We start from the raw sequence: 19,407 nt of genomic DNA on the forward strand, positions 1-19,407 counted from the left end.
CCTCGGCAGGCTCCTGCCCACCCCAGGCTGGCACAGGACTTACCGATGTACACGTTGCCCTTGGTGTTGACCGCTACGTTGGGGCCTGGGGACTGGCCGCTCACCAGCTCCTCGCCGTCGACCCGGATGGAGCCTCTCCGGCCCTCTCTGCAGTGGAGCTGGGTCAGGCCCCCCGCCCAGCCCACATTCTTGTCCTCCCAGCCCACCCCTGGGATCCACCTCCTTGGCACGGAGACTCTGGACAGACGAGCCAGGCCCTGCTCCCTGCGGTCCTTCTCTTTCCCCTCTGGGTGATGGGCCTGGCCCTGCAGACCCAGCTCTGAGCCACCCCCACCCTCGTTTCCCCAGCCCTGCAGGGTGTGCTCAGGGCCTGCAGTTCTGCCCTGACCACAGAGCTCCTCCAACCCCAACTTCCCCCTCTGTCTCACAGAGCTCAGCGCCCTCCCCCTGCCCTCCCCCTAGTCCTTCTCCCAGATGCCCGGCCTGTCTCTCTTACCGCAGCACTGTCACCCGGTGCCACTCGCCGTCGTTGACAGGGTCCTCAGAGACTAGGCGGGCCTCCCCGCTGCCCAGCTGGTAGCTGGAGGAACAGAGGCCGAGCAGGTGTGAGCCGGGCAGGACTGGTGGTGTGGGGCACCGAAGGGGATGTGTGGCTGGGGCACTGGCAGGGGCAGCTTCTCACGGGAGGAGCCAGGGAAGGGGGAGGAAGGCAGGGTGCCAGGGCCCACCTGAAGACGAGGTGGCCGTCCTGCAGTCCAAGGCCGATGAAGTCCTTTCCTCGGCTGGCCTTTCCCACCTCCTGCCAAGGAAGGAAGCACAGGGGGGTCTCTAGGCCCCCAGCTTGCAGAGCTGAGGTCCCCGATGCTGTAGCCTTCACCTTCCTCTCCCTGCCCTTGGCCAACAGCAGGCCAGACCCCCGCTCCAGGGAGCCCGAGACCCTGCACCTGGTGTCCACTCACCGCGCCCTGCCAGAGTAGCAGGCCGTTGGCCGTGCTGGTGCGAACTTCCATCTCGACAGTCTCAGGCACTTCGGGCAGGCTGGAAGGAGGGGTGTGTGAGTGGACCGAGGTCTCAGATTCCTGCCCTCCTAGACCTAGGCACAGACTTTGCAACCAAGGCCGGTCTTACCTCCTGGAGAAGACGTGGCCGGGGAGGGCTAGGAAACCATCGTCATGGAAATAGGCTCCGTACTGCCCGGGAGCATCTGCGGGAGGAGGAGGGGAGACACCTGCTCGATGGCCTAGGCACAGTCCCCAGGGCATTCCCTGGCCCCCATCTCCACTCCCCTATGGGGGCCCTGAACCTGTGGTTCCTGGGTACTGTCCCAAAGGGGCCGCCAACTGAATGCATGGGCCTTGAACTTGGATGGGAAAACTTGTCTATTTTCACTCATTTCTCACTGACATTTAGCAGCGCCTTCAATTATGGACATCAGCAACCAACCAGAGTAGCAGCAGCAGGGACTGTGACTCTGTCCCTAGTATTTGTCTAGCACATTGTAGTAGTTGCAAGTATTTCAAAGTATTGCTTACGCTCATGATTTATTTACTATGCTAATAAAGAAGTGCCTATATTAGAAATCTAAAAAAAGTTTTGTGGTAATTTTTTTTGTTTTTGTTTTTGTTTTTCCGGTACCGGGAATTGAACTCACGACGTCGTGCTTGCCAGGCCGTGTGGTAATTTTATTATTCCAGTCTTACCGGTTTCCTTTGAAATCCTATATCTCTTATTTTATACAGTTCTTTGGATCCATGGCTGTCTCTGTCCCTGTCTGCCATGTTCCCTTAGCTTTATTTTATTTTATTTTATTTTGTCTTTTTTTTTTTTTTTTAAGTACCGGGAATTGAACTCAGGACCTTGTGCTTGCCAGACAGGTGCTTACGCCACTGAGCTATATCCTCAGCCACCCTCCCCACTTTTTTTTTCTTTTTGAGACAGGGTCTCGCTATGTTGTTCAGGCTGGTCTTGAGCTCATTTTGTAGCCCAGGCTGGTCTCAAAATTGCAATGATCCTCCTGCCTCAGCCTCCTTAGTTTTATCTCTGAGAGTCCTGAGCAAATAGGGACATCTGGTCACCTTGGGCCCTGGCAATCAGGTTCAGAGCCCAGGCTTTGCCTCTGTCTCATGGAGGCAGAGGGGGAGACAGGCTCAGCAGAAGTACCCAGGATCATGACCTGGGCCTTTCAGCCCAATGTCCACACTGTGTGGCTGCATCATCTCTACTACCACCTGCTCATGGCCCACCCCACAGGCCAGTATGGCCATGGGTGGCTTGCCAGCTGCAAGAGACACTCAGCCACTTTCCACCAGTTTCAGTAACTGCTAACATTTACCATGTATCTGCTATGTGCCTTTGCAGGGAACTTTTCATTTAGCTACAAGTTTCATTTAACTGAATCCTTGTAACAATCCAATGAGTTAATTTTATCCAAAGCCTTATGGATTAAAAACCTTATGCTGGATCTCCATTTAATTACATTGGAAAACTGAAGCACAGAGAGGTTAAGTGACTTACCCAAAGTCACACAGTAAGTGGCAAGGCCCAGATCTGAACCGAGGCAGGCTGGCTTCAGAGTCCATGCTCTTAACTACTACACAGTATTATGGCCTCTCCCATTGTATTAATGATGAGAACCATGGATCTATAAAGGGCTTAACACAGTACCTATAAATGTTCAACAAACATTCACTATTATTTTTACTTATTTTTGTGTACTGGGGATTGAACCCAGGCCCTCATACATGTTAGTAAGCACTCTACAACCTACTCTACGTCCTTGGTCCTTTTTGTGTATGTGTGTGGTACTGGGGACTGAACGAAGGTCCCTCACACTAAGCTACCTCCCCAACCCTTTTTAAATTTGTGTGTGTGTATGTGTATGTGTGTGTGCACATGTGTGTGTTTCTGAGATAGGGTCTCGCTATGTAGTTCAGGCTGGCCTTGAACTATGTGGGCCAGGCTGCCCTCAAATTCATGGCGATCCTCCTGCCTCAGCCTCCCAAGTGCTGGGATTTACAGACATGCGCCATGATGCCTGGCTCTCCTTTATTTAACTTTTATTGTAAGACAGGGTCTTGCTAAGTTGCTAAACTGCCTAGGCTACCCTGGAACCTAGGATCCTCCTGCTTCAGCCTCCCAAGTACTAGGATGACAGGTATGCACCACTATACCTGGCATCTTTCTTTTCTTTTTTTTTTTTTGTCTTTTTGAGACAGGGTCTCACTATGCAGTTCAAGCTGGACTTGAGCTCATTTTGTAGCCCAGGCTGGTCTCAAACTCACAACGATCCTCCTGCCTCAGGCTCCCAAGTGCTGGGATTACAGGCCTGCGCCACCACGCCTGGCTTTATTTTCATTTTTAAACAGACAGTAGAATCCTAGAGAGTGAGAGTCCTGCTTGTTCATTTTGTATTTACTGCTCCCAGGGCAAAGCTGGACACACACGAGGTGTCTGTTGATTGGATGAGTGCAGGAGACTGAGGTCAGAGTGGTACAAAGAAGTCCTCAAGGTCACTTTGGCAGTGAACCTGGGGCAGGACCCAGCTGTGTGCGGCTGTGCTTTTCTTTCTTCTGCCTGTCTGCACCCAGAAAGCCCCTTACCTGGGCCTTTTTGCTTAGAAGCTAGAGCTAAAGTGTGGGTAATCAGAAGAGAAGGATGACAGGCTGAGACCATGGAGCAGACCGAAGCCACAGGGCCATGGCAGGTACGTACCGTTGCCCCCACTGCCCTCGAGATGCCAATCAGACTCCGCTGTGCCGTGTCCAGCACCTGTGGGGAAGGGTGGGTGCCGTTGGTGGGATGAGAACCCCGGGGGAACTTGTGCAGCCCCAGGACCCCTGAGGGAGGTGAAAGGAAGCCAGGCGTGGGTACCTTGTTGGCAGCGTGAGCCAGAGAAGCCAGGGGGGCAGAGGCAGTGGGTGCCCTGGCAGGTGCCCCCATGCAGGCAGGGCTCACGGAGCCGGCAGGGGTTCTCCTCATGCTCACAGAGGTCTCCTGTAGGCCAGGGAAGAGGTGGGTGTGTGGGCAGGGGCTGGAGGTGCCACCAACCACCTAAGCCAGCTCTACAGTGACAGCTGGCATTCCGCTGGTACCGAGCCTCTGAAATGGGCAGTGAGGTGGGCAGGGGTCCCCGAGTCCTGGGCCAGCTTTGCTCTCGTACCTTTGAAACCATCTCGACACAAGCACTGGAACTCATACTCGCCAGCAGGCATGCACGTGGCGCCATTGCGGCATGGCTGGCGCTCGCAGGGGGAGCTGTCGTAGCACTGCCCGATGCCCTGGCTGCCCAAGAAGCTGTAGGTGAGGTCCAGGCGCTTGCCATTCACAGACACCTGTGGGTGCAGGGACACCGAGGGGCTCAAGGAGTGCCAGGGGAAGAGGCTCAGTGTGCCAGCGGAGAAGAACGCGACAGGGTGGGGGTGCCTGGGCACTCGGGCAGGAGCCTGAGCGGTGACAAGGGATCCTCAGTGTGGGAGGAAGGTGCAGAAGTTGCGCACCTACTGTGTGCCAGCTCTCAGCACCCCCTGCCCAGGAGCTGCTATCATTTGCACTTTATGGAGAGGAAACAGAGGCTCGGTCAGGAGGTGAGGATCCCAGGGTCCTGGCAAGTGTCAGGCCGCGGCAGTTTGCCCCCAGCCCCCTCTGGTCCCCTGGCGGTTGCTTCTCACCTCGCCCACACAGCCACGGAAGTGAGCGCTCACGTTGGCGGCGGGGGACAGTGGCACAGAAGGCTCCACGCCACCCAGGTAGAGGAGGGTGTGCAGGTTGAGGCCCTGGCTCTTGCCCGGTGAGGAGCGCAGCACTGGGCGCCCCCCGTTCACCCGCAGGCTGCCGTCCTTGTTCTGACGCTCTGCAGATATGCGGTGCCAGCGGCCCAGGGCCAGAGGCTCGGGGCTCCGCAGGACAGCCAGCCCTGAGGGCACAGCGAGAAGGGTGAGGCACCTGGGGGAACCTGGCCCTGACCTGCACCCCCGCGACTTGAGCAGACAGGGAACTTCCCCAGTGAGGGGCCCACCGCCAAAGGTCTGGTCAGCCACACAGGGACGGTGTGGAGGAACGGACTTCAGGGGGTGTGGCTGCTGGATTTATCCCTTGGTGCCTCCCTGGGGATGGAGAGCCAAGGAGGGCACAGCCGAGCACCCAGACACCCATGTGCCTCTGGTGCCCAGTGCCTACCTGACCCCAGCTCGTAGCGGAACTCCAGGTGGCCACCAACCATCGCCAGGGACACGAAGTCCTCCACAGGCCCGATCCTCCCCCCGCTGAACAGCAGGATCCCATCAGGCTCCAGGGGCTTGAACTCAACATCCAGCCGTAGCTCGTGGTGTGTGTTGGTGAGGGCAGGGAGCGCCAGGTAAGAACCAGTGCCCGACATGGATGGGGTGGTCACTGTCACACCTGCAGCAGGCACAGCTCAGCCAGGGGCAGTGGCGGCCGAGGGGTTCTGGGAAGGACACAGCTACGCAGTCTCCCCTGGGACCCCTGCCCTCTGCACTCCCCATTTCAGAGGCTCAGGACCAGCTGGATGCCAGCTGTCACTGCCCAGGAGCCCCTGGCCTGGCTCTTCGGGTCAGGCTGTGAGTGCCTCCAGCATGCTGGGGCTCGCTAGGGGGGCCTAACATAAGGGATTCAGGCTGGCAGAAGGGTGGACAGGTGATTTTGAGATCTTCCAGCTTCAGAACGACTTTATCGCTTGTAGGGCCTACCATGGGCTCTGAGTGCCCTGCCCAGCCTCTCTAGCTGTCACTGAGTCCCTGGGGGTCACACTCTACATACCTTCCTCACACCTCTCCCCTGAGCGGCCCAGGTGGCAGCGGCAGGTGTAGCCTCGACCATCGGGCCGGTTCACACAGGTGGCGTCGGGCCCGCAGGCCTCTGGGTGGCACAGGGGTCAGTGAGGAGGACAAGGAGGCGACTTGGGGGGGACAAGGATGCCTACGCCCTGCCCATTGCAGATGGCCAGCCTAGGAGGTTTTCCCGGGAGCAAGACGCCTGCATGGGACAGCCAGGTGCATGAAGCGTGACTGTGTGTCTGGTACTGCTTACGACTGCACCTAGGCAGCGGCGTGGGCTGAGGGCCAGCTGGGTAGAAGATGGGAAGGTGGCCGGGACCCGGGGGGCAGTGCCTGGGCTGGGTGAGAGCCTGGTTGGCCGTGGTGGGGGAGCTTCCAGCTCTTGGGTAAGGGTGATGGGGTGCGGAAGGACCCCAGCCACCGCGGGGGAACTGACACACGAAAGGGTGACACCCATGGAGACAGTGACTGGAGGTTGGGGACACACCTGGGTGGCAGTGCAGGGCCTGCGAGTGCTCACAGCGGCTCCCGGTGAAGCCGGACGGGCAGATGCACACATAGCTGCTGCTCTCCGAGTCGTGGCACTGGCCTCCATTCTGCAAAGCAGCCGCCAGAAGTCAGGCCAAGGACACCCGGCCCTCCGTCCCCCCAGGGCCAGCCATAGCTCAGCCAGCTGGATGTGTGGGCAGGGGCCCACCTGGCATGGGCGGTCCTGGCAGGTGGGGCAGTGGGAGATGCCGTGCGCCGTGAGGTTGAGGTCATGGAAGACGATCTCCTCGCCCTGGATGCGCAGCTCCCGGACACAGCCTGGGGGGCAGGTGGGTGGGGTGAGCAGGGGGCAGGGCTGTGCAGAGCCTGCCGGCCCCAGCCCACACCCTGCAGTGCCCATCCAGCTCGGTCAGAAGGGAGGTGGGAGAGCCTCACCCACGAAGCCACTGCTCAGCCCTGCCTTGGGGATGGCACCGTAGTCGGGGTAGCCACCCAGGTATAGCTCCTCATTCAGGTCCAGGCCCTGGAACTTGCCCTGGGGAGGTGGGGCGGGGGTCAGGAATGGCAGACACGTGGGAAAGGGGACTAGGAACAGGGGACAGGGTCGAGTCTCACCTGGGAGGTCCCATTCACTGGGGCCAGGCTGCCCACGATGAGGGAGCCCTGGGTGAGGCTGCGCAGCAGGGTTACCGTGTGGAACTGGCCCAGGGCCAGTGGGGTGGGGTGGCGGATGGTGGCCATGCCAGAGCCCGCATCGAACCTGTTCCACGGGGCAGGACAGGAGCAGGAAAGAGTAAATACGGGGGTTGTAATACGGGCTATGGAGGGGCTCAGCCTGGGTGCCAGGGTGCCAGAGGATGTCACTATGTCCAGTTCCTGTCCCTGTCCCTGCCCTGTCCTCCTCCATCACCTGCCCAGTGCAGCCCACCCCTGCCTCTTCCCTAGACCTTCCCTCCCTGCCCCACAGGGTTTGAAGACCCCGGACTCAGGGCGCTGCCACGGGGCACCTGGCTTTACTGCTCCTCGGTTCCCCCGTCTCCGAGATGACCCTGCTTTCCTTTGTTTATGGCTTGAAGCCCCAGCTGCAGGCCACAACCCCACGAGGCCAGAGGTCGACCTGTTTTATTTATGCCTGTGTTGGTGCCTGGCACGTGGTAGCCATGCGTTCAGCGAACAAATGAATCCGACCTGCAGCGGAGCCCAAGTGTTTGGTACCTCCCTCCTTTGCCTAGCCGACAGTGCCACGTCTACTCCAATAGACTGGCGGTCACCAAGGGTGATGACCACATCTCCTCTTTCCTCAGGTACTGCCCTTGTGCACCTTGCTAATGTCCCGCCTGTCCCTCTCCTGCAGACCAGGAGGTTGAGGGTCTCACCGGAACTCGGGTCTGCCGCCCACGAGGCCAAAGGAGATGAAGTCCGGCTGCCTGCTGGCCAGGTTGGGGGGGCTCCCCGGGCCCCGCTTCTGCCCATTGTACAGCAGCATCCCTGGACGGGCACAGCTCAGTGAGGGCCTCCTCCAGCCACAGGCTCCCTGCCACCCCCGCCCTCTGAATGACCCAGGCTCCCGAGTCTTTTTGCTCCAACTCTGGTCCCTCCCTTGGACACACCTCAGGTGACCAGGGACCTCTCTGATCTCAGGGACCTTGCTGAGAGTCCCGAGACAGAGACAGAGCGGCTTCGTACACACGCCGGGAGCTGCCTAAGGAGGTGAGGGAGGCAGAGACTCACCCGAGTAGAGAAGGAGGCCTGGACAGTGCAAGCCAGAGAGCCATAAGAGATGAGAGAGAGAGAGAGGGAGGAAAGGGTGAGTGTGCTGGCAGGAGGAGCGGGGAGGGAGGAGCAGAGAGCGGGACAGGAAGATGTGGCAGAGGCGCCAGGGAAGGCCAGGCTGTCACCCAGGTGGGGTGTGGACAGCAGACAGGAGAGAGGAATGGGGAGGGCCCCCAGCCTGCAGGCTCCTGGACCGGGAGGGCGAGGGTGCTGGGCAGGATGGGGGCAGCTGGGCTCATACAGACCCCGCCCCCAGGTCCGCTCCTTTGCTGCTCACCATCAGCTGAGTCTGGCCGGAAGGTGATCTTGATCTCAAACTTCCTATAGGCATCCTTGATGGTTGGCAGCGGCAGGAAGGAATGTGGGGTCTGGGTGAAGTAGGGCACCACTCGCTCTGCCAGCAGAGAGCACCGTTAGGGAGGGTGCCACGTGGAGTGGTGGGCATTGCCAATTCAAGGCTGGGCGTTGTCCTACCTGGCACCTGCAGATGGACAAAGGCCTTGACCTTGCCCTGCCGGTTGGTGGCAGTGCAGACATAGGTGCCTGCATCCTGTGGCTGGACCGAGGGCAGCATCAGCATGTTGTTCTCCAGGCGGCTTTCGGGGGGCAGGTTGCCATCCAGCTGCAAACACCAGCACTGAGGCCCTGGCCTGGGCCGTACCTCCCACGGGGCCTGCCCCCCATCCTTGCCTTGGCCAGACTCCAAACACTGCGTTTGCTCTGTGCCAGGTCCTGGTCCCCTGCCCAGCTTTTACCTTGTTCCAGGTGATGTCAGGAGTCGGGTAGCCTGAGACCATGCAGGGGAAGACAGCTGCAGAGCCGGCGGGCACCCGGACCTCTGCGGGGGTTGAGATCTGGGGCAAGGCTGAAAAGGAGGAGATGCAGGCCATCAGCAGGATCACAGTTACCACCGTGCCCAGCCGTGCCCTGACCATAAACTTCACATCTGTACCCTGTCCCTGGAGGCAGGCACTGCGGCCCACGTCAGAGACAGGGATCTGTGCTGCTCACTCCCAGTCCCACAGATGGGACTGGGCAGAGTCGGGGCTTAGAGACAGGGTCACTTTGACTCCACAGCCCTAGGGCTCTGCAAGACACCTGGATGCGGAACTGCACAACCCTCTGTGGACTAAGCAGACTAAGGTAGTGTAGGTGGGTAGGTTTGGGGCTGGTCACAGGATTTGGCATAAAAAGGAACAACGGCCTTCAAACTGCCATCTGAACGACTTGTAGGTCTTCCCTGGTAAGGGCAGGCATTCCCTTTTTGTGAGAACTACAGATGTTTTCCTCTGGACATGGCACATCCCAGCCTGCCCAAGGGAAATACACTGCGTTCACTGTTTTCTTTCTTTTCTTGGCCATGCTGGGGTTTGAACCCAAGGCTTCAAGCATGCTAGACAAGTGTTCTGCCACTGAACTACAACCCTGGCTCTTTTAATTTTAAAACAGGGTCATGCTAATTTGCCCCAGCTGGCCTTAAACTTTCAATCTTCTTGCCTCCGTCTCCCCAGTAGCTGAGATTAAAGGCAGAGCATCCATTTTCACCCCTGACTGCCACCATGTGCTGTAAAACCTGGCCCTTACATACACATAACTCAGGGTTCCCAGAAGGGAAGAAAAGGAAGGAAAAACCAGACGAATGAAGACAAAGCAGCATGAGAAGCCCCTGCCTGGGTCCCTGGCCCCTGTCAGGTCCCTGGTGGCCTTCACCTTGCACGAGCAGCAGCACGTGGGACTGGGTGGTGCCGGCGGCATTGGTGGCCGTGCAGCGGTACTGCCCTGCATCGGCCAGCTCCACGCGGGCGATCCTGATCACACTTCCGCTCTGCACGATGCCAGGCCGCAGGCGCCCTCCAACTTTGCTCCACGTCACCTGAGGCTTGGGGTCACCCAGCGCCAGGCACTCGAACTCGACAGAATGGCCGACCACCACGGTCTGCACGGAGGTGCGGATGTTGATGAGCACGGAGGGGAGCGCTGGGGGAGGAGTGGCAGGAAGTCAGCCTGGCCGGGAGGCCGCTGACACTGGAAAAGGGGAGCCCTGGAGCTCCAGGCTTTCGCCCATCTCATCGTGGACTTTTTTTTTAACATATCCCAGCCTTTTTTTGGGGTGATACTAGGAATTGAACCTGGGGCCTTTGCCCTCAGCTGTATCCCAAGTCCTTTTTATTTTGTGAGATACGATCTTGCTAAGTCACTAAATTGCCCAGGCTGGGTTTAAACTTGTGATTCCCCTGCCTCAGCCTCCCATAGTGGTAGGATTACAGGTGTGTGCCACCACACCTGGTCACCTGGAGGGCTTTCTGAGGAACATGGTTGGAGCCCTGCACCCTCTTCCTTCTCATTTCTGCCTCCATGGCAGAAGCCTAAGCTACCCGCCTACCTTGGACAATCAGCCGGGCACTGGCTTGGGCCTGTCCCCAAGGTCCATGTGCCTGGCAAACGTATGTCCCCTGGCAGCTGTGGTCTAAATTCTGGAGTCTGTAAAGAAAAAAGAGTAAGATCAGGGAGTGAGATCAACTGAGAACGCTTTATAATTACAAGGGAGTTACCAGCAACACAGGTGAGCACACAGGGGCAGCTTCGGGCCTCCCATAGTGATCACTGAGGCAGCAAGGCAGGCAGGTGGGCGCCACACCCATTCCAGACAAAGACCCACTGCTCTAGAGCTCAAGGTCCCAGTTCCCGAGTCACAGAGCTACTGTCTTTCTTCCAGTGTTCCAGGCCCAGGCAAGCGCCAAGTGCGTGTGCCAACCACGGTTCCCATGTGTTACACATGGAGGCTCACGCAGGTCAAGCGACCTACTCCAGGGCTTCACTTCAGGCCCAGCCCCACAGGAGCCAGGGCTGAGGCGCCCAGGGCAGTCCTGGGCCCCGTCACTCACCGGAGCACCCCGTCTTGCACGCTGTGGCCAGCAGGCAGCTGACCCCCTTCCTTGAACCAACGGAGCTGAGTGCCTCGGTCACTTGGCACAGCACAGTGGAACTCGGCGCTGGCCCCGATGCTCTTGGTCTCCAGCTGCGGCGTGACCTGCACGGTGGCCGTGGGTTCTGCTGGGCCATGGATATCAGGGGGAGAGCCAGAGGGGCCTGCGAGACATGAGGTTCTGTGCTTGTTCTGTTCTGTTCTGTCTTTGAGGCAGGGTCTTTGTCTATGTTGCCCATGCTAGCCTGGAACTCCTACCCTCAAATGATCCTCCTGTCTCTGCCTCCTGAGTAGCCGGGACAAGTGTGTGACACCTCACTAGGCTTCCAAGCTTCCCTATGTCATGTCCTTAACTCCCCTTCCTCAATCCTGGGACCTAAGAGTGGTCTTCTGGCCCCTTATTTGCTCCTTGCGTGGTCACTCAATCATCACACATAAGGGCCTGTGTAGTGCTTGGGTCCTTCCATGGCTCCCATCCTTGGGGTTGGGGGCACAAGAAGTGGTCCAAGGCAGGAACAGGATGGAGTAGGATAGCCAAGATCATTCTGGCTGTGGTCTAAAATAAGACAATGCAAGGCCACATGTGTGGCACATGCCTGTAATCCCAGCACTCGGGAGGCTGAGGCAGGAGGATGCTGTGAGTTCATGGCCAGCCTGAACTGCATAGTGAAACCCTGTCTCAAAAAGACAAAAAGAAACAAACAATAAAATAAGAGAAGGCAGAGACTTTGCCATGGTGAAGGTCCCTCTGTGCTGGGATGGTTAGAAGTTTGCAGAAGGCAGTGCTCCCATGAGCCATGGGCTTTATAACCATGTGCCTTTCTTTTTTTTTGCAGTACTGGGGACTGAACCCTTAGCACTGATTTCAATCTCCAGTCCTTGTTTTTTTATCTTGAGACAGGGTCTCACTATGTTGCTGAGTTATCCAGGCTGAGATTGAATTTGTGATTCCCCTGCCTCCGCCTCCCACGGTGCCGGGATTATAGGCATGTGCCACCACCCCCAGCTCATTTGTCTAACCAGACTATGACCAAGCATTTTCTCTCCACTTTACAGATGAAGAATCTGAGAGTCGAGGTTAAAGGACTTGGCCAAAGTTGCATAACTGAGTCAGAGTTCAGGCTATTGACTGATGGAGACCACTATGAAGCAGCTCTGAGCAGGACTTAATACTAACCTATTGGCTTTTCATGTTAAAGTGTCAGTGTGCCTGGGGCCCAGGCTCTTGTCTGGAGATGGGCAGCAGACTCATAGTAAGTGAACCTCTATGAGTCACCGGTCCCCCTAAGGCCTGCATTGGCCTGTAAAGTTGGAATGCCTCAAAGGACAAGATAAGGCCACAGCTGAGGATGTTTGGCTCCAACTCCAATTAACTAAAAGGAGACTGCAGCTGCAGGCATCTCGCTCCCGTGGTGAAGGCTTTCCTGGACATAACACAGTTCTCCTAAATTAACATATTACTTGGATACATCCTTAGAGGGTTTCCCAAGTCCTGCCCAGATTCCTGCATTTTCTTCAGTATTCCCCTCCTTTGTTAGATAACTTAATGAATACAAGCTGCCTAGAAAAGCTCTTGGCCCAAAACCCAAAAAAACCCAAAATCCGATTGAGGGCTTGGAACTTCCGGGAACCCTGAAATCATTTCACTTGTCTCATTTATTTAAGCCTTCACTGGCCACTTGTTTGGGAGATTGTGGGCCTGATCAGTCCGCAATAACTGAGGGATAATATTAATGCGATAGTTGACTAGTGGGTTTCATGTTTTGCTGCTCGTACCATTTCAAGAATTCTTTGCAGGCAGCCGTACAGATGCTGGATTCTTCAGCAATGCACTTACAACATGGGTGACCGGCACGGTAGGAGCGGGCCGGTCACCCGTTTACTATCGCTCCTGTCAAGTGTTTACCCTGCCCATCCTGAGCCCTGTGCAGGACAAGGCTGGGATGAATGAATCCAGGCCTGCCGGGTGTCCTTAGGTTGGGCGTTTACGTGAACACAGTCGCTTCCTCTGGCACTGCAAGGTCAGTGCCAAGGGCAGGAAGCAGTATTGAGAGCTGGAGGGGCTGAGAACAGCAACTGAGGGTCTTCCAGCAGGGGGCCAGCCCACCCTGGGCCTCGGAGATCAGGCAGAAGATGGCATTTCACGTGGGACAATGGGGGGAGGCCTTTATCCTGAAAGTAATTTTCCCCAAGTGCCCATGGCTGGGTGCAGGGGGACGCTGACCCCTCTGTCCACACTGAGCCCCGGCCACTTACCTTGGACAAGCACCTGGGCGAAGGCCTCAGCCGAGCCCACCTTGTTGGTGACCTGGCAGCGGTAGCGACCAGAGTCCTCAGGGCCGGTGGGCTCCAGGTGCAGCAGCTGGTTCCTGGTGGTCGCCCTCGAGGGGAGGCTGCCGCCCACCCGGCTCCACTGGAAGGTGAGCGGATGTGTACCATGAGCTAAGCACTGCAGCTGAACCGGTTCCCCGGCTCGCACCGACGCGTGCTCTGGAACTACGGTGGCATACGGCGGGCCTGGGGTGGGTGAGGACAGAGGTCAGGATGGCAGTGGGTACTTGGACTGCAGAGAGGGAAGCCCAGAGAGACGGGATGAACGCCTTACTCTCCACATGCAGGACGATGGTGGCCTCAGCATGCCCGGTGGGGCTGGTGGCGTTACAGATGTACTGGCCCGAGTCCTGCTGGGCTACTCTGGGGATGATCAGTGTATCACCTTCCTGCCGGTGCTGCCAGGGCAGGGGGGAACGCAGCTTGGACCAGTGGATGGTGGGTGGGGGGCTGCCTGTGGGTAGAGCAGACAACAGCACTGGGTACAAGGCTGCCTCAGGGGTAGGGGTGGCAGGAAGGACCCTGGGGGAACCGTCTCTCCATGGGGTCTACTGAGTGGGCAGTTCCCAGGCATGATATCTTGAGATATTGTGCCTGCAAGCCAGGACCCAGGGCACCACAGCCCCGGCAGCCTGTGGTCCACCCTTGGCCACACCTGTGGCTGAGCAGCGCAGCGTGGCCGTGTGTCCAGCCTCCACGGTCAGCTCGGCTTCTTCGACTTGGACCTGAGGGGCACCTGGGACCACAGTGCCAGTGTCCACGGTCACCTCCACCCGCTTCTGTGCTGTTCCCAGGGCGTTCTGGGCTAGGCACACATAGGTGCCTCCGTCGGATGGTTTAGCTGATGAAATCTAGAAGCAAGTGAGGAGAGGCTCTTATGTGACTGCTGGGCAGGGCCTGTGATGCTGGCCTTCCCTTTCGGGCTCTCCTGTCTGACTGCCCCGGGGCCCACTTTCTCTCTCTTTTTTTTTTTTTCCAGTACCGGGAACCGAACTCACGACCTTGCACTTGCCAGGCAGGCGCTTTGCCACTGAGCTAAATCCCCAGCCCGAGGGGCCCACCTTCTCGACACCCGGTAACAGTGCAACCATCCACTTGGCCACAAGTGTCTCCCCAGTCCTCTACCTACCCACGCACCCATCCTTGTGTCCATCCTTTCTTCCTTTTTCTCTCCCACCTTTCTTGCTCCCTCCTATCTTCTGATCTACTCATCATCCCCCTATCCCAGCCCTCCTTTCTGCTCTCCACCCATCTATCTTCCACTCCCCACTGCCTCCTCCAGGCGCCTGCTCAAGGCGGGGTCCTGGCCAGGTAGACCAGGAGGAAGGGTTTGACCTCACCTTCAGCACCGCGTGGCTGTTCACGTGCCCATAGGTCCGAGGCTCCAACCTGGCAGGGGTGCCCATCCGGGTCCAGCGGACAGAGGACCGGGGCTCCCCAGGACTGACACACTCCAGGGCGATGTCCTTTCCTGCTTTCACGTGCACGGGTCCCTCGGGGAGCACGGACACCGTAGGAGGCCCTGCCCAGAAGAACAGCAATGGCTGAGCCACGGGAAACTGAGGCTCTGAGAGGAAAATGCCGAAGGTGGAGGTAGTGTCGGAGGCAGGAGTTGAATGAGTTGGGAATCAGGGCTGGAAACGGGAAGGCAGAGCTGTGGGGTCGACACCTCCTCACCGTGCACGCTGAGGGTCACGACACTCTGGGCCACACCGTAGGCATTGGAGGCCACACAGCGGTAGGCTCCGTGGTTGCTTGGCCGGGTGCCCACGATGGTGATGATGGAGCCGTTGGGGCTGATGTGGATGTTGTCTGGGGGTTACATTGGGGCGAGGAGGTCAGTGAGGGTCAGCCTGGCCCTTCTGCTTGGGTGGTGCCAGCTGGTGTCCCTCTGTTCCGTGGCCCTCTTTGGAGCTGGGTATATGACACGGAGTCAGAGATGGCAGAGGAGTCCTTGAGGACTCTTGGACCGGCCCCCTTAGCAAGTAGATGGGCTTTTGCCTCACCCAGGGCCTCGTGTGAACCCTGTGCGTGTCCCTCAGGCTCAGTGCGTGCGCCTGCCCACTTGCCGTCACCACCCCGCCGCTCACCCTCCAGTTCCTGGTGGCGGGTCTTCCACTCCAGGCTGATGGGCAGGGCCCCCTCGTGGATGAGGCACTTGAAGCTGGCGTCCTGGCCCTGCCGCACTGTGCTACTGGGCGGGTCGATGGAGATGACGGGGCTGCGCAGGCCTGGGGGCCGAGGGGAGAGGGCCCCTCTCAGTAGGTGCAACTGGCTCCCCGGGGAGTCCTGCCTGCGCTCCAGGGTCCTCCCCTTCCTCCCTGCCCTAGGGGTCGCCCACTCTCACGGTAGGAAGAGCCAGAGCCAGGAGTGACCGTGACCATGAAGGAGGCCTCCTGCTCTGAGCCTGAGCCACCAGCCACGCGGCACAGGTACTCTCCAGAGTCGGCAGGGGACACATGGTAGAGCCGCAGTCGGGAGCCATGGGTCTGTTGGGGCGAGGAGGGAAGCATCAGGCCAGGGCACCTGAGACAGGGCAAGCCCCTAAGCATGGTTGTGCCGATACTGGTGTTTTCTCAGGGCTCCTGGTATAGGATCAGGAAAAAGCTTCATTCACAGATCCCAGACGTCCAACAGGCTAACTTGACAGAGGGGGAAACTGAGGCTCAACAGATGACTCTGCAGCAGGGCTGGGAGAAAGGCCTGATAGGTTTCTCGTCCTGAGGTCCCCACATGGGCTGGAGTCTCTGAGGTTTGGGGGCGGAAGGCCAGTGCAGGTTGGACCTCGCCTGCCCTGGAATGCTCCCTGCCCTGGTCCCCCTACCTGGTGTCGAGCAGGCAGGCTGCCCCCACGCTTGTGCCATGTGACCTGGGCATGTGCCTGCCCAGGCACCACGCAGTTCAGGTCCAGGGTCTGCCCTTCGGCCACGTGGGAGGAAGGGGCCTCGATGTAGATGGGCTGGGCCAGTCCTGGGGCTGTGGACAAGGAGTAGGTAAGAGGCAGGCTCCTGCAGTGAAGGCAGGAACCGAAGGCCAAGTCATGAGGCCAACTTGTCCTCCTGGAGGTGCTGAGGCCTGACAGTGCCTGACATGTCTCCCTTCCCTGGGGATGAAGATGGGCTGAGACCCGGGGCTGAGCTCCCACTGGCAGAGGGGAGGAGCTGGAGGACCTCAAAGGCCTAGGGACCCAGAAGCTACCAATCAGAGCTCTTCCAGTCACATCTGGGAAGACCTGGGTGGATTTAACGCTCAACCATAGGACCCTCGTGCCACAGGAGGGCAGGGAGGAGCCGGGCCAGCAGGGCCCCAGCCTGTGCCTAACAGCACCCCCAGCTCCTTGCCACTCACCAGGAATGGGGCTTGGGCTGGAGGCCTCAATTGTGACCAGGACAGACGCCTCCAGGGTGCCCGAGCTGCTGATCACTTGGCATGAATACTCGCCAGAGTCGGCTGGGGACACGTGGTTCAGCCTCAGCAGGGAGCCGTGGACCTGGGGAGGTGGGCTAGGGTTGAGGGGGCTCCAGGAGGGCAGCTTAGGCCTCCAGATGCCCACACTCACTCCCTGGTACCTGCACCCTGGCTGCTGTGCAGCTCAGCAAGCTGCATCCTGTTCAAGGCGACCCCCTTTGACATTAGACAGAATGAAGTATGTGGTTAATATGAAGTCAAAGGTGTTTTTTTTTGTACCAGGACTCGAACTCGTGACCTCACACTTGCCAGGCAGGCATTGTGTCCACTGAGTTATATCCCCAGCCAAGGGTCTTGGGTAAGTAGTGTCCTTTTCTCCTTTGCACAGGGTGCTGTGGGGCTGGTGGTGGCTGGTGGTGGCTTGCTGTGCCCAGCCTGTGCTCAACCTATGACCCCAGTGATCTGCTACAACGATCCCTGAACCCAACGTCTGGGACCACCCTTGGGGCTGGACTCAAGAAGGCTGGCTGGGGAGGAGGGGCGCATCCTGCTTCTTCCGGGACCCATACCTGGTGCCGGGCGGGCAGGCTGCCCCCGCGCTTGTGCCACGTGACCTGGGCGTGCGCCTCCCCAGGCACCACGCAGTTCAGGTCCAGGGTCTGCCCTTCGGCCACTCGAGAGGAGGACGTCTCTATGCGGATGGGTGGGGCTCCGCCGGCACCTGGGGCACAGCCAGGCGTCAGTGAGCAGGGACCCCGGACCTGGGTGCCCAGCCTCTCCCCCTGGAGCTCTGCTGTGCAGGCCAGAGGTGACCAGGGAGTGGCTTCTATCCATTCCCCACGTGGTGCTCAGGCCTGGGACGGCGGGGCCAGCCTGGAGATGGCGGGCCCTTCATTGGTTTGCTAACATTTCCTAAGCTCCAGCAGCATATGGCTAAGAATCCAGGTTCTGGAAGCAAAGTGTCTGAGTTCAAATCCTAGATCGGCCGCTTATTAACCACGTCACTTGGAAAACAACATCACCGCTTTGTGCCTCAGTTTCCCCACCCGTAAGACCAATCACATCTACCTCGCAGGGCTGCTGTGAGGATGAAGTGAATTATGTGTGAACGTGTTCTAAAGTGACCGCTGCCATGGCATAGTCCCTATGCCATTAACTACTGTACATTTTCCTTTCAACTGATGCACTATAAAAAATATGAGGTACTGAGCCCCATTACAGGCAATGATTTCTGAGAAGCTGGGGCAGGTTCATGTTTTTTTCCTTAATCTGCCTTTAGGATCAATAAAAGTGTTTCCTGGGGCCCCACCTGGAGTCACCTGGTGATACCCGTGGAGACACGGGTCCAGGCTTCAGGGAACTCACTACTGACTCCATAGGTAACAGACAGCAAGAGTGCTCCTGTTCCCCTTTACAGTTTTGTTTTGTTTTGTTTTGTTTTTGTCTTTTTGAGACAGGGTCTTGCTATGCAGTTCAGGCTGGCCTTGAGCTCACTTTGTAGCCCAGGCTGGTCTCAAACTCACAATGATCCTCCTGCCTCAGCCTCCCGAGTGCTGGGATTATAGGCGTGCGCCACCACGCCTGGCTCCCCTTTACAGCTGAGGACAGTGACATGTGGCAAGAGGAGTCTTTGTGTAACATCTCTCAGGGGACTTGGAGCTGGGACTCAAGCCGGACCCCAGGTCTTGTTCTTGGGCCTCTTAGTGGACCATAACTACCCATCCTGGATGGGCCCCTCTTCCTGGGGTAGCAAGGGCAGGCAGGGGGTGCAAGTCAGGGATTAGAGGGGCACCTATCTCCGGGTGCCAAAGAGCATTTCCTTTGCCCAGCTCTGCCTACTGCTGCCCTCTCCCCTCCAGTCTCCCAGCCCCACTCAGGACACTCACCAGGGACATGGACAGTGCTAGAGCCAGAGGCCTCGATGGTGACCAGGACCGAGGCCTCCTGCTGACCAGAGCTACCCAGCACGCGGCACACGTACTCGCCCGAGTCAGCTGGGGACAGGTGGTACAGCCGCAGCCTGGAGCCATGGGCCTGAGCAGGGCAGGACAGGGAGACGGGGCAGAGTCAGGTGCCAATCTGGACTCCTTGAAGGCTTGGGGCCAGGCTCTGACCTCTGGCACACCTCCAGGCTCCCAGGCCTCCGTCCCAGCAGAGCGGGCCAGGGCCTGGCCAGCAGCAGCCCTCCCACCATCTCCCGCCACCCGTACCTGATGCTGGGCGGGCAGGCTGCCCCCACGCTTGTGCCACGTGACCTGGGCGTGCGCCTGCCCAGGCACCACACAGTTCAGATCCAGGGTCTGCCCTTCAGCTACGTGTGAAGATGATGATTCAATTCTGATGGGCCCAGCACCGCTGGGGGCTGGGGACAGAGAGCAGCAGGTCAGGGCTTGGTCACATGAAGATTTGGGAGCACAGCTGTGGGGTCCTCATCCACAGAAAACCCCAGGCCCCAGGGGCAGTCATGGTTACCACTAGGCACTCACAGGGCGCCAGGCAGTGTTTTAAGTACCTTATACGCTTAACTCACTTAACCCTTACAAATTCACACGCTTCCTATGAGAAAGAACCGGCTTTTTCTCTGCATTTCCAAGACAATGACAGTAGCCACATGTAGCAATAGAGCACTTGACAGGTGGGAAATGGAAAATTTTATTTTATTTTTATTATTACTATTTTTTTTTTTTT

The 19,407-nt window shown here is 58.3% G+C and overlaps 1 protein-coding gene across 2 annotated transcripts in view; it reads right to left on the reverse strand.

Moving 5' to 3' along the window:
- The window catches only part of Hspg2 (heparan sulfate proteoglycan 2), an 85,510-nt gene that overhangs the window by 1,156 nt on the left and 64,947 nt on the right, over nt 1-19,407 (reverse strand). Inside the window, exons 63-97 of one of the 2 annotated variants that reach the window (XM_013519588.1) lie at nt 18,930-19,081; nt 18,606-18,753; nt 17,289-17,440; nt 16,660-16,801; nt 16,136-16,287; nt 15,659-15,800; nt 15,402-15,542; nt 14,989-15,123; nt 14,652-14,833; nt 13,967-14,162; nt 13,586-13,765; nt 13,237-13,497; nt 10,940-11,144; nt 10,438-10,535; nt 9,765-10,031; nt 8,810-8,919; nt 8,529-8,676; nt 8,332-8,448; nt 8,013-8,030; nt 7,658-7,769; nt 6,897-7,041; nt 6,717-6,816; nt 6,490-6,599; nt 6,280-6,388; nt 5,776-5,874; nt 5,176-5,397; nt 4,668-4,912; nt 4,160-4,331; nt 3,871-3,993; nt 3,712-3,768; nt 1,129-1,204; nt 960-1,038; nt 729-799; nt 497-580; nt 44-147 (exon numbers count right to left, since the gene is read on the reverse strand). In XM_013519588.1, the coding sequence (XP_013375042.1) occupies nt 44-147; nt 497-580; nt 729-799; nt 960-1,038; nt 1,129-1,204; nt 3,712-3,768; nt 3,871-3,993; nt 4,160-4,331; nt 4,668-4,912; nt 5,176-5,397; nt 5,776-5,874; nt 6,280-6,388; nt 6,490-6,599; nt 6,717-6,816; nt 6,897-7,041; nt 7,658-7,769; nt 8,013-8,030; nt 8,332-8,448; nt 8,529-8,676; nt 8,810-8,919; nt 9,765-10,031; nt 10,438-10,535; nt 10,940-11,144; nt 13,237-13,497; nt 13,586-13,765; nt 13,967-14,162; nt 14,652-14,833; nt 14,989-15,123; nt 15,402-15,542; nt 15,659-15,800; nt 16,136-16,287; nt 16,660-16,801; nt 17,289-17,440; nt 18,606-18,753; nt 18,930-19,081 (4,854 nt within the window). The remainder of the gene's footprint in view (nt 1-43; nt 148-496; nt 581-728; nt 800-959; nt 1,039-1,128; nt 1,205-3,711; nt 3,769-3,870; nt 3,994-4,159; nt 4,332-4,667; nt 4,913-5,175; nt 5,398-5,775; nt 5,875-6,279; nt 6,389-6,489; nt 6,600-6,716; nt 6,817-6,896; nt 7,042-7,657; nt 7,770-8,012; nt 8,031-8,331; nt 8,449-8,528; nt 8,677-8,809; nt 8,920-9,764; nt 10,032-10,437; nt 10,536-10,939; nt 11,145-13,236; nt 13,498-13,585; nt 13,766-13,966; nt 14,163-14,651; nt 14,834-14,988; nt 15,124-15,401; nt 15,543-15,658; nt 15,801-16,135; nt 16,288-16,659; nt 16,802-17,288; nt 17,441-18,605; nt 18,754-18,929; nt 19,082-19,407) is intronic. The other variant, XM_013519589.1, reaches the window with a different exon arrangement.

Source organism: Chinchilla lanigera, unplaced genomic scaffold (genome assembly GCF_000276665.1).
Source record: "Chinchilla lanigera isolate Chin_1 unplaced genomic scaffold, ChiLan1.0 scaffold00051, whole genome shotgun sequence".
NCBI lineage: Eukaryota > Metazoa > Chordata > Mammalia > Rodentia > Chinchillidae > Chinchilla > Chinchilla lanigera.